The sequence below is a fragment of the Amblyraja radiata genome, chromosome 19 (assembly GCF_010909765.2).
Source record: "Amblyraja radiata isolate CabotCenter1 chromosome 19, sAmbRad1.1.pri, whole genome shotgun sequence".
Classification (NCBI taxonomy): Eukaryota; Metazoa; Chordata; class Chondrichthyes; order Rajiformes; family Rajidae; genus Amblyraja; species Amblyraja radiata.
This window is the reverse complement of record NC_045974.1, coordinates 3427653-3441720: the sequence shown is the minus strand read 5'-3', so window position 1 is coordinate 3441720 and position 14068 is coordinate 3427653. Positions and strand designations below refer to the sequence as shown.

The 14068-nt window shown below is 47.9% G+C and overlaps 1 protein-coding gene across 1 annotated transcript in view; it reads left to right on the top strand.

Annotated features, from left to right (window-relative positions):
* Positions 1-14068, top strand: part of b4galnt3 (beta-1,4-N-acetyl-galactosaminyltransferase 3) — a 101169-nt gene that overhangs the window by 64473 nt on the left and 22628 nt on the right. Inside the window, exons 4-9 of the mRNA XM_033037464.1 lie at positions 2434-2524; positions 4685-4785; positions 5957-6024; positions 7204-7282; positions 9366-9432; positions 10485-10628. Of these exons, the coding sequence (XP_032893355.1) occupies positions 2434-2524; positions 4685-4785; positions 5957-6024; positions 7204-7282; positions 9366-9432; positions 10485-10628 (550 nt within the window). The remainder of the gene's footprint in view (positions 1-2433; positions 2525-4684; positions 4786-5956; positions 6025-7203; positions 7283-9365; positions 9433-10484; positions 10629-14068) is intronic.

Sequence of the window (14068 nt, the reverse complement as noted above, 5' to 3'; positions counted from 1 at the left end):
TCGGGAGACCCTTCTCACAGTTTGATGGCGCAAGGAACTGCAGAAGGGTTCCCGACCCCAAACGTTCTCCACAGACGCTGCCTGACCTGCTGAGTTGCTCCTGCACCCTGGGTATCATCAAGGCAGTTTGTGTTTATTAAATCAAATTAAATCAAGAATGAGGAAATGTAATAATTTCCTCAAATTACAGTCAGCAGGTGTTTAAGAAGGAACTGCAGATGCTGGAAAATCGAAGGTAGACAAAAGTGCTGGAGAAACTCAGCGGGTGCAGCAGCATCTATGGAGCGAAGGAAATAGGCAACGTTTCGGGCCGAAACCGTGAAGGAAATAGGCAACGTTTCGGGCCGAAACCGTGAAGGAAATAGGCAACGTTTCGGGCCGAAACCGTGAAGGAAATAGGCAACGTTTCGGGCCGAAACCGTGAAGGAAATAGGCAACGTTTCGGGCCGAAACCGTGAAGGAAATAGGCAACGTTTCGGGCCGAAACCGTAAAGGAAATAGGCAACGTTTCGGGCCGAAACCGTGAAGGAAATAGGCAACGTTTCGGGCCGAAACCCGGAAGGAAATAGGCAACGTTTCGGGCCGAAACCCGGAAGGGTTTTGGCCCGAAACGTTGCCCATTTCCATCGCTCCATAGATGCTGCTGCACCCGCTGAGTTTCACCAGCATTTTTGTCCACCTTGAAGCACATTCATCTTCTCGACATACAAATGGAGCAGTCTTTCAAGAGACAGATTGTAGGACACAGGTGCTGGACTTTGCAGGAGAGGATAGTGTGGATGTGAAGTGGATGTTTCCACTAGTGGGAGAGTCTAGGACCAGAGGCCATAGCCTCAGAATTAAAGGAGACGAGGAGGAATTTCTTCAGTCAGAGGGTGGTGAATCTGTGGAATTCATTGCCACAGAGGCTGCGGAGGCCACGTCAATGGATGTTTTTAAAGGCAGAGATACTGCAGATAGATTCTTGATTACCACGGGTGTCAGGGGTTATTGGGAGAAGGCAGGAGAATGGGCTTAAGAGGGAGAGATAGACCAGCCGTGATTGAACGGCGGAGTAGACTTGATGGGCCAGGTGACTTAATTCTACAACATGAATTTATGAAATAACGAATCTGTCAGCTCTCAGTATCGTTGCCTATTTCCTTCAGGGTTTCGGCCCGAAACGTTTGCCTATTTCCTTCGCTCCATAGATGCTGCTGCACCCGCTGAGTTTCTCCAGCATTTTTGTGTACCTACAGTCCACAGGCACTCTAAATACTTGCTGTTGTTCGCAGGTATTCCCAGGTTAGTTCTAAAAAGTACAGAATCAGCATTTATTCTCAATGACCTAAAGTGCTGTGTGCATGGGTACTCTTCATCAAAAATGTCGACAAACCAAACTTTTATCCCCTCATCTCTAGTTATCTGCTTGGTTTATACCCCAGGCATTCATTACTTGTTGTACCAGGTGTCTTTTTCCTGAATTCGTTGACTTTGCTGTTCAGACTCCGGTGGAAACTCTTAAATTGTTGAAAGCCTGAAGTCACACCTTTACTGCTGAAGTTTCCAAGTTGGTACAAATTCTTCAGACTAAACTACTCAAGTTCAAGTGTTCAAGTGAGTTTATTGTCATGTGTCCCTGTATAGGACAATGAAATTCTTGCTTTGCTTAAGCACACAGAAAATAGTAGGCATTCACTACAAAACAGATAAATGTGTCCATATACCATGATATAAATATATACACACATGAATAAATAAACTGGTAGTGCAAATAACAGAAAGTGGTTGCTAATAATACTGTACGGGTGTCAGGGGTCATGGGGAGAAGGCAGGAGAATGGGGTTAGGTGGGAGAGGTAGATCAGCCATGATTGAATGGCGGACTGGACTTGATGGGCCGAATGGCCTAATTCTGCTCCTAGCACTTATGACCTTAAAATACTCCATTCCTTGTGCAAATAGAAATAAATCTACGACAGAATCACCTGAACATCTTCAAAAAGAAAGGTTTTTGGTGGCGTGGGACATTTTTCTTGCTTTTCAGTCAGTTCCATTGCTGTTGTTACTTTAGTTTAGTTTAGAGATACAGCGCGGAAACAGGCCCTTCGGCCCACTGAGTCCGCGCCGACCAGCGATCCCCGCACACTAGCACTACTCTTACACACTCGAGGGACAAGTTACAATTCTTACTGAAGCCAATTAACCTACAAACCCGCACGTCTCTGGAGTGTGGGAGGAAACCGGAGCACCCGGAGAAAACCCACGCGGGTCACGGGGAGAAGGTACAAACTCCGTACAGACAGCGCCCGTGGTCAGGATGGAACCCGGGTCTCTGGCGCTGTGAGGCAGCAGCTCTACCCGCTGCGCCACCGTGCTGCCCTTGTGCAGGTTATAGTGATCGATGCTCGATTGGTGTTTCTGTTTTGTGAACGTCCTTTCATTTCATGTCTAGACCAGGACTGTAGTGAAGAAGTTGGCGGTGGCTCCAAGGTGGACCAACTATGGACTCAGAATATTCGGCTACATTCATCCCTTCGCAGAGAGTAAGTGAACATTTCTCTCCAGGTTCTTGTCTCTCCTTCCCCAGTAACAATTCCATTTGCTTTCGTAGTACGCACCACCTTTGACGGCTGGTTCAGTTTTATTTGTTGGCATGTGCACTGAGGAACTGTGAAAAGCTTTGTTTTGCATGCTGTGCAAACAGATCTCCTCCGTTGCCAGAGTGAGCAACACCGGAAATTGGAGGAACAGCACCTCATATTCCGCCTGGGTTGCTTGCGTCCGGTTGGCATGAACGTTGAATTCTCCCAATTTTGCTATCCCTTGCTGTCTCCTCCCCTTCCTTAACCCTCGAGCTGTCTCCTCCTATCTCCCCGCCCTCGGGCTCCTCCTCCTCCCTTTTTCCTTCCTTCTCCCCCCCACCCCCCATCAGTCTGAAGAAGGGTTTCGGCCCGAAACGTCGCCTATTTCCTTCGCTCCATAGATGCTGCTGCACCCGCTGAGTTTCTCCAGCATTTTTGTGTACCTCAGATAATACTATGTTTGAGGAAGAACTGCAGGTGCTGGTTTAAATCGCAGGTAGACACAAAAAGCTGGAGTAACTCAGCGGGACAGACAGGCAGCATCTCTGGAGAGATGGAATGGGCGACGTTTCGTGCCTAGACCCTTCTTCAGACTTCTTTATTTGTCTGAAGAAGGGTCTCGACCTGAAACGCCAGATAATATTACCCGATCAAAGCCAAACTCAAGTACGATAGATCAAAGGGGAAGATACAGAGTGCAGAATGTAGTTCTCAGCATTGTAGCGCATCAGTTCCACAGACAAAGTCCAATGTCCGCAACGGGGTAGAGGTGAATCGGACAGCACCCTAGCATATGGAAAGTTCAGAAAGTAAATTGTGAAGAAAAGTGAAGAAAGCCAAATTAGGGGACCAAAACTGCACACAATACTCCAGGTGTGGTCTCACTAGGGATCTGGACAACTGCAGAAGGACCTCTTTGAATGGCGGTGCAGGCTCGAAGGGCCGAATGGCCTACTCCTGCACCTACTGTCTATTGTCTATAACAAGAGTACAAATCATACTGCCTTGGTATTCTGCTAACTTCAAAACAACATATTGGTAATGAAAAGATCAAATTGCTCGAGGAACTCAGCGGGTCAGGCAGTATCTGTGGAGGGAAATGGATGGATGACGTTTCAAGTTGGGACCCTTCTTCAGACCGATCCACTGTCAACTCAGGCAGAAGTTGGGACAGAAAGTCCCTACATTTTTTTTTTAATTGTATGACTGGCCTGGCCACCAATTGGTGTATGTGACAATAAATGAACCATGAACTATTGTCTATTGAAAGATATCTGCGGTCATAAACAAATGAGGGTGGGACTAAGATAAGAACAGAATCGGATCCATTGTGACAATTTGTTTATGCTCCTGGGCCAAACAGTCTTCCACACGCTTAATATTTATATTTTAAATTTGTAAGACGATAAGAAATGCTGTGTTAGAGACAGATGCAAGGAACTGCAGGTGCTAGTTGAAATTTTTTTTTAAACACAAAGTGCTGGAGTAAGTGGATAGGTGACGTTTTAGATTTGGTCTGAAGCAGGGTCCTGACTTGAAACGTCACCCATTCCTTCTCTCAAGAGAAGCTGCCTGACCCGCTGAGTTACTCCAGCACTCTGTGAAACGTCACCTATCCATGTTCTCCACAGATGCTGCCTGACCCGCTGAGTTACTCCAGCACTCTGTGAAACGTCACCTATCCATGTTCTCCACAGATGCTGCCTGACCCGCTGAGTTGCTCCAGCACTCTGTGAAACGTCACCTATCCATGTTCTCCACAGATGCTGCCTGACCCGCTGAGTTACTCCAGCACTCTGTGAAACGTCACCTATCCATGTTCTCCACAGATGCTGCCTGACCCGCTGAGTTACTCCAGCAAAGATAGGCACAAAAATGCTGGAGTAACTCAGCGGGACAGGCAGCAGCATATCTGGAGAGAAGGAATGGGTGACGTTTCAGGTTGATTTTTGCCCGTGAGATCGTATCGAGCGTGAATAATGTCTCAGTGTAGTTTATTGCCTCGTGTACCACAGTGAAAAGCTTTTGTTGTGTGTTATCGAGCCAGCGGAAATACAACCCATGATTACAATCCCGGCCATTCACTGAGAGTTAATGAGTTGTCAATGTTCCATGTTCCAGGTACATTTCAGTTTGCAATGGCTTCCGATGATAACTCAGAGTTCTGGCTGAGTTTAGATGACAACCCAGCCAATGTCACACTTCTGGCTCGAGTGGGAAAGGTAAGCTTCTTGGTACTTGTCGATTAATTACTTCTTTAGCCCAGCGCCAATTAACTGTTTCCTTTCGATTCTACTCGTGTTTATAAGTTCATAGGAGCAGAATTAGGACATTCGGCCCATCAAGTCTACCCCGCCATTCAATCATGGCTGATCTTTGATTGTTCCCGATGTTGGGGAAGTCCAGAACTAGGGGTCACAGTTTAAGGATAAGGGGGAAGTCTTTTAGGACCGAGATGATTTTAGGACCATTTTTTACACAGTGAGTGGTGAATCTGTGGAATTCTCTGCCACAGAAGGTAGTTGAGGCCAGTTCATTGGCTATATTTAAGAGGGAGTTAGATGTGGCCCTTGTGGCTAAAGGGATCAGGGGGTATGGAGAGAAGGCAGGGATTGGATACTGAGTTGGATGATTAGCCATGATCATATCGAATGGTGGTGCAGGCTCGAAGGGCCGAATGGCCTACTCCTGCACCTATTTTCTATGTTTCTATGTTTCTATCTATCTCTCCCTCCTAACCCCATTCTCCTGCCTTCTCCCCATAACCCCTGACACCCGTACTAATCAAGAATCTATCTATCTCTACCTTAAATATATACAGTGACTTGGCCAGGGGGTACTGATTGGGGATGATCAGCAATGATCACATTGAATGGCGGTGCTGGCCTACTCCTGCACCTATTAGAAACATAGAAAATAGGTGCAGGGGTAGGCCATTCGGCCCTTCGAGCCTGCACCGCCATTCAATGTGACCATGGCTGATCATCCAACTCAGTATCCTGTCTGAAGAAGGGTTTCGGCCCGAAACGTTGCCTATTTCCTTCGCTCCATAGATGCTGCTGCACCTGCTGAGTTTCTCCAGCATTTTTGTCTACCTTCAGTATCCTGAACCTGCCTTCTCTCTATTGTCTGTTGTCCAATATGGATAGAAGCATTAAAATCAGATTGTGGTGGTGGTGGTTGGAGCTAATCATACTGACAGAAAAGCGTACTCAGATAAACACAAAGAGTTAAAAAAAAAACAATCCCATGAGATTTTCCACATTGTGAGATCGGGGTTTGTGTTTGGGACGTTCGTGTCGCTGCTAGTAAATGGGATTTGTTTGAGGAAGGCCCCGCATCTCTCTGTGGGTGAGTTAAAACACAATGACGTTCTCCTGTTTCCCAACACAGACCGGCAAGGAATGGGCAGCACCCGGGGAATTCGGAAAATTCCGCAGTCAGATCTCCAACCCCGTGCGGTGAGTATCATTGTATACACGGCGATGAATAGCAACCAGTCATTTCTATTCTTATCCATTCTACTCAAGATTCTCGTCTTTAAGAAGGAACTGCAGATGCTGGAAAATCGAAGGTAGACAGAAAGTGCTGGAGAAACTCAGCGGTTGCAGCAGCATCTATGGAGCGAAGGAAATAGGCAACGTTTCGGGCCGAAACCGTGAAGGAAATAGGCAACGTTTCGGGCCGAAACCGTGAAGGAAATAGGCAACGTTTCGAGCCGAAACCGTGAAGGAAATAGGCACCGTTTCGGGCCGAAACCGTGAAGGAAATAGTGATCATAAGGGATAGGAACGGAATTAGGCCATTCGGCCCATCAAGTCTGCTCCGCCATTCAATCATGGCTGATCTATCTCTCCCTCCCAACCCCATTCTCCTGCCTTCTCCCCGTAACCCCTGACCCCCGCACTAATCAAGAATCTATCCATCTCTGCTGCAAAAATATCCATTGACTTGGCCTCCACCGCCTACTGTGACAATGAATCCCACAGATTCACCACCCTCTGACTAATGGCCCTGTCCCACGGTGCGAGTTCATTCCAAGAGCTTTAACAAAAATCATACTCGTGGTAAGCGCGTAGAATGAATGTAGCGGGTACGTTGGAGCTCGGGGACGTACTCGGGAAGACTCGCTAATGGCAGGTAAGCTCGGGAACATGTTGAAAAATGTCCACGAGAGCCCCGAGTACCTGCGAGCGGCCATTACCGTAAATCTCCGAGTTCGAATCAGGGCAAACTCGGGAGAACTCTTTGAATGAACTCGTACAGTGGGGCAGGGCTTTAAAGATATTCCTCCACATCTCCTTCCTAAAGGAACGTCCTTTAATTCTGAGGCCGTGACCTCTGGCCCAGGACTCTCCCACTGGTGGAAACATCTTCTCCACATCCACTCTATCCAGGCCTTTCACTATTCGATATATTTGAGTCAGCTGTGTACCTTTTGTATTGGTGACCTTGTTAAAGAAGGCGTTTGTACGGGGCAAGTGGTTGTGTGCGTGACGGATAACTTGAAGCTCCTTCCACACAGAGCATTAGGTTTATAACAGAGGAGAAACAATCCGTGCAGAGGTGTACTTGAAGTTGGCTTCATGTTTGCTTGGTCATTATAATGTCAACGCTCTTATTTTCTGTACTTTCTGCAGCCTGTCATCCTCCAGGAAGTATTACTTTGAGGTGCTTCACAAACAAAATGACCAGGGAACAGATCACGTGGAAGTTGCTGTAAGTGCCTGTAGAAACATATAAACATAGACATAGAAAATAGGTGCAGGAGTAGGCCATTCGGCCCTTCGATCCTGCACCACCATTCAATATGATCATGACTGATCATCCAACTCAGTATCCTGTACCTGCCTTCTCTCCATACCCCCTGATCCCTTTAGCCACAAGGGCCACATCTAACTCCCTCTTAAATATAGCCAAATGAACTGGCCTCAACTACCTTCAGTGGCAGAGAATTCCACAGATTCACCAATCTCTGTGCAAAAATGATTTTCTCATCTCAGTCCTAAAAGACTCCCCTCTTATCCTTAAACTGTGACCCCTAGTTCTGGACTTCCCCAACATTGGGAATAATCTTCCTGCATCTAGCCTGTCCAACCCCTTAATAATAATAATAATAATGGATGGGATTTATATAGCGCCTTTCTAATACTCAAGGCGCTTTACATCGCATTATTCATTCACTCCTCAGTCACACTCGGTGGTGGTAAGCTACTTCTGTAGCCACAGCTGCCCTGGGGCAGACTGACGGAAGCATGGCTGCCAATCTGCGCCTACGGCCCCTCCGACCACCACCAATCACTCACACACATTCACACACATTCACACACAGGCAAAGGCTTAAGAATTTTATAAGTTTCTATAAGATCCCCCCTCAATCTTCTGAATTCCAGCGTGTACAAGCCGAGTCTATCCAGTCTTTCTTCATATGAAAGTCCTGCCATCCCAGGAATCAGTCTGGTGAACCTTCTCTGTACTCCCTCTATGGCAAGAATGTCTTTCCTCAGATTAGGAGACAAAAACTGTACGCAATACTCCAGGTGTGGTCTCACCAAGACCCTGTACAACTGCAGTAGAACCTCCCTGCTCTTATACTCAAATCCTTTTGCTATGAATGCTAACATACCATTTGCTTTCTTCACTGCCTGCTGCACCTGCATGCTTACTTTCAATGACTGGTGTACCATGACACCCAGGTCTCGTTGCATCTCCCCTTTTCCTAATCGGTCACCATTCAGATAATAGTCTACTTTCCTGTTTTTGCCACCAAAGTGGATAACCTCACATTTATCCACATTATACTGCATCTGCCATGCATTTGCCCACTCACCCAACCTATCCAAGTCACCAGTATCCAAGTAGCGTAACTCTTCATTTAACATGGCACTGTGGTGGCGCAGCGGTAGAGTTGCTGCCTCACAGCGCCAGACACCCGGGTTCCATCCTGACCACGGGTGCTGCCAATAGACAATAGACGCAGGAGTAGGCCATTCGGCCCTTTGAGCCAGCACCGCCATTCAATGCGATCATGGCTGATCATCCCCAATCAGTACCCCGTTCCTGCCTTCTCCCCATATCCCCTGACTCCGCTATTTTTAAGAGCCCTATCTAGCTCTCTCTTGAATGCTCTCTCTTGAATGCATCCGGAGAACCTGCCTCCACCTGAGGCAGAAAATTCCACAGACTCACAACTCTGTGAGAAAAATTGTTTCCTCATCTCCGTTCTAAATGGCTTACCCCTTATTCTAAAACTGTGGCCCCTGGTTCTGGACTCCCCCCAACATCGGGAACATGTTTCCTGCCTCTAGCGTGTCCAAACCCTTAATGATCTTATATGTTCCAATGAGATGCCCTCTCATCCTTCTAAACTACAGAGTATGCCTCCAGCGTGTCCAAACTGGGGTCTCTGGTGCTGTAAGGCAGCAACATTACCAATTGTTGTGGCACGGTGGCTCAGCGGTAGAGTTCCTGCCTTACAGCGCTTGAAGCGCCGGAGACCCGGGTTCGATCCCTACTACGGGATCTTCGGTTCCCTCCCACATTCAAGGCGTGCGGGAAGATGAGGTTAGGTCATCTTGGCGGCATGTCCAGCACAGGCATGGTGGGCAGAAGGGCCTGTTCCTGTGCTGGACTGTTGTATTTACTGGAGAGGTCAGCGTGCCAGTGTTTGCGGGAACAATAATCAGGAGTTAAAGATTTTCAGAGCAAATTAAAGGCCACTCTCGGAACCTGATTGGGGGAATAATAAGCCAATGCTGTGTTTATTACTGATCTAATATTCACTTTTATTTCTCTCTCACAGTGGCGACTTTCCAATATTGACCTGAAATTCAACGTTATTGATTCTCGGTATATTTCACTTTATATTAGTAAGTGACACATTGTATTTATATTCGCTGTACTGACGAACCATCATTAACTTGCAAGCAGCAGACATTGATCGGCCGGCAGTGATGGGCATTATAACTAATCTAGTCCCACCTGCCCACGTTTGGTCCTTGTATTCACTGGAGTTTAGAAGGATGAGAGGGAATCTTATTGAAACACATACGATTATTAAGGGCTTGTACACGCTAGAGGCAGGAAACATGTTCCCCATGTTGGGGGAGTCCAGAACCAGGGGCCACACACAGTCTAAGAATAAGGAGTAAGCCATTTAGAACGGAGACAAGGAAACACTTTTTCTCACAGAGAGTGGTGAGTCTGTGGAATTCTCTACCTCAGAGGGCGGTGGAGGCCGGTTCTCTGGATACTTTCAAGAGAGAGCTAGATAGGGCTCTTAAAGATAGCGGAGTCAGGGGATATGGGGAGAAGGCAGGAACGGGGTACTGATTGGGGATGATCGGCCATGATCACATTGAATGGCGGTGCTGGCTCGAAGGGCCGAATGGCCTACTCCTGCACCTATTGTCTATCCCTGCAAACCATGTACCCTGCCTAACTGTCTCTTAAATGTTGGGATTGTCCCAGCCTCAACTGGGACATGTTGGCCAGTGTGGGCAAGTTGGGCTGAAGGGCCTGTTTCCACACTGTATCACTCTATGACTAGTGTAGCTGGGACATGTTGGTTGGTGTGGGCAAGTTGGGCCGAAGGGCCTGTTTCCACACTGTATCACTCTATGACTAGTGTAGCTGGGACATGTTGGCTAGGGTGGGCAAGTTGGGCCGAAGGGCCTGTTTCCACACTGTATCACTCTGTGACTCTGAAGTTGTTTTTACACAGAGGGTGGTGGTGGAGGCAGATACGATAGTGGTGTTTAAGAGGCTTTGAGAACTGTACGTAGATACGCAGGGAATGGAGGTGTACGGATCACGTGCGGGCAGGGGAGATTAGTTTAACTCGGCGTTACGTGCGGTGCAGAAAGATGCATTTGTGCTGTGACTGTTCCCCGATCTAAATGTCTCTTCTTTCCCATTTCAGATGAGTCGTTGATAAAACTAAACGAGGTGTGGCACATCCCTCAGTCGGCAGCGAGTTATAAAAAGCGCTACAGTTACCTGCGTTCACAAACAGACCATCCGGCGGACATGCTGAGGGACGATCCGCGCGACACTTTTTTCAATCGTAAGCTTTCCCCACAAGTATCGTGCCCAGTGCAAGCTCACCGTGCATTCATAACCAACGTTGACTCAAGGAACCGCAGGTAGACACAAAACGCCGGAGTAACTCAGCGGTTCAGGCAGCATCTCTGGAGAGAAGGAATGGGCGGCCTTTTCAAGTCGACACTCTTCTTCAGACTGAGAACGGAGACGAGGAAACACTTTTTCACACAGAGAGTTGTGAGTCTGTGGAATCCGCTGGAGTTCAGGGGCCACAGTTTGAGAATAAGGGGTAAGCCATTTAGAACGGAGATGAGGAGAAACATTTTCACACAGAGAGTGGTGAGTCTGTGGAATTCTCTGCCTCAGAGGGCGGTGGAGGCTGGTTCTCTGGATGCTTTCAAGAGAGAGCTAGATAGGGCTCTTGAAGATAGCGGAGTCAGGGGATGTGGGGAGAAGGCAGGAACGGGTACTGATTGTGGATGATCAGCCATAATCACATTGAATGGCGGTGCTGGCTTGAAGGGCCGAATGGCCTATTGTCTATTGAGTCAGGGGAAAGAGAAAACAGAGATATCGAAGGGTCTCGACCCTAAACGTCACCCATTCCTTCTCTCCGGAGATGCTGCCTGTCCCGCTGAGTTACTCCAGCTTTTTGCGTCTATCTTCGGTTTAAACCAGCATCTGCAGTTCCTTCCCACACTTGAGGCAAGGAACTGCAGGTGCTGGTTCACAAAGTGTAGGCTTTGTAACTCACGAATAATCAGCCTCTTCCTCCTCCCCACCCTCCCCAGTGTTTTGTCGATGTTTGACGGCACGGTGGAGGAGCGGGTAGAGTCGCTGCCTCAAGTTGCCAGAGACCCAGGTTCGATCCTGACTACGGGCACTGTCTGTACGGAGTTTGCACGTTCTCCCCGTGACCTGCGTGGGGTTTTCTCCAGGTGCTCTGATTTCCTCCCACACTCCAAACACAGTACAGGTTTGTAGGTTGTTTAAGAAGGAACTGCAGATGCTGGAAAATCGAAGGTAGACAAAAGTGCTGGAGAAACTCAGCGGGTGCAGCAGCATCTATGGATCGAAGGAAATAGGCAACGTTTCGGGCCGAAACCCTGAAGAAAATAGGCAACATGGCTGATCATCCAACTCAGTATCCTGTACCTGCCTTCTCTCCATACCCCCTGATCCCTTTAGCCACAAGGGCCACATCTAATCCTCTTAAATATAGCCAATGAACTGGCCTCAACTACCTTCTGTGGCAGAGAATTCCACAGATTCACCACTCTCTGTGTGAAAAATGTTTTCCTCATCTCGGTCCTAAAAGACTTCCCTCTTATCCTTAAACTGTGGCCCCTTGTTCTGGACTTCCCCAACATCGGGAACAATCTTCCTGCATCTAGCCTGTCCAACCCCTTAAGAATTTTGTAAGTTTCTATAAGATCCCCCCTCAATCTTCTAAATTCTAGCGAGTACAAGCCGAGTCTATCCAGTCTTTCTTCATATGAAATCCCAGGAATCAGTCTGATAATGAAAGGCCTTTAACAAGCTGTTGCCTTTGGAATCGAGGTGTAGGCTGTGGATGCGCTGACAGTGTGCCCTAGTGTTGGAATATATGGTGGTTCGATCAAGTCCATGGTTGAGGGTAAAACAGGGGTGTCAAACTCGATTTAGCACGGGCAAAATGCGACTTCATGCATGCCGGAGCGCGGCGTGAACGCACGATCGCAGTGTGATCTGGCACGGCGGACAGCTGCAGCCCGCTCTGGCATTGGGTAAATCATCCTGCGGGCCAGATCGGGACCCTTCACGGGGCCGCATTCGGCCCGCGGGCCGCGAGTTTGACACCCCTGAGCTAAAAGATGAAGTGTCTCCCCATGTGCTTGCTGTGTCTCCTAAAGCCTGGATGTAGCTCTTTAATATTAATCTCTCCCCTTCTCCTGAAGAATGCAGTTCTATGCACTAAGTTAGCTTAGTCATATGGCATCAATTCCATTCCAATCTAGTCATTGAACCCACAAAGTTGTTTCCACGCCTTGTCAGATCCTGTGGTTTCCAACTAATAGCATCAAGATTAGTCATAGATTGATACAGTGTGGAAACAGGCCCTTCGGCCCAACTTGCCCACACCAGCCAACATGTCCCAGCTACACTAGTCATAGAGTGATACAGTGTGGAAACAGGCCCTTCGGCCCAACTTGCCCACACCGGCCAACATGTCCCAGTTACACTAGTCCCACCAGCCTGCGCTTGGTCCATATCCCTCCACATCTGTCCTATCCACGTACCTGTCTAACTTTTTCTTAAATGTTGGGATAGTCCCAGCCTCAACTACCTCCTCTGGCAGCTTGTTCCATACACCCACCACCCTTTGTGTGAAAAAGTTACCCCTCAGATTCCTATTGAATCTTTTCCCCTTCACCTTGAACCTGTGTCCTCTGGTCCTCGATTCCCCAACTCTGGGCAAGAGACTCTGTGCAACTCCCCAATCTATTCCCCTCATGATCTTATACAGTTTAGTTTAGTTTAGAGATACAGCGCGGAAACAGGCCCTTCAGCCCACCGACAGATACAGCACGGAAGGGCCTGTTTCCGCACTGTATCTCTAAACTAGTGGCCAGCGATCACCGCACAGCAACACTACCCTACACACACTAGGGACAATTTACACTTATACCAAGCCAGTTAACTGCAGATGCTGGAAAATCGAAGGGGCACAAAAAAGCTGGAGAAACTCAGCGGGTGCAACAGCATCTATGGAGCGAAGGAAATAGGCAACGTTTAGGGCCGAAACCCTGATGGAAATAGGCAAAGTTTCGGGCCGAAACCCGGAAGGGTTTCGGCCCGAAACGTTGCCTATTTCCTTCAGGGTTTCGGCTCAAAACGTTGCCTATTTCCTTCAGGGTTTCGGCCCGAAACGTTGCCTATTTCCTTCGCTCCATAGATGCTGTTGCACCCGCTGAGTTTCTCCAGCTTATTTGTGTGCCAACCTACAAACCTGTGCGTCTTTGGAGTGTGGGAGGAAACTGGCGATCCCGGGGGGAACCCGCGTAGGCCACGGGGAGAACATGCAAACTCCGTATAGACAGCACCCGTAGTCGGGATCGAACCCGGGTCTCTGGCGCTGTGAGGCAGCGACTCTACCGCAGCGCCACCCTGTGGAGATGATTTGTTACTCCACTTGACGTTGGCAAAGGGATTGATCGAGATGAAGGTGGATTTTGTTTCCTGTCAATGCCCTTGCAATCTGTAACTGTAGATTCATATTGGCTAAGCAAGGCCAGGCTCCAATGTCAGAAACTGTTTCTTCCTTTTGTGTGTTTAATAGTCCAAACAGGTCATTCAATTTCTTCAAGAGACATTTTTCCAACAAGCCATCCTTACATAAACAAAGACAGCCCTTCACAAAAAATACTTGAAAATACTTGCTTTCGTCGAATGGTCGAATTATATGCTTAGAGTTTATTACTA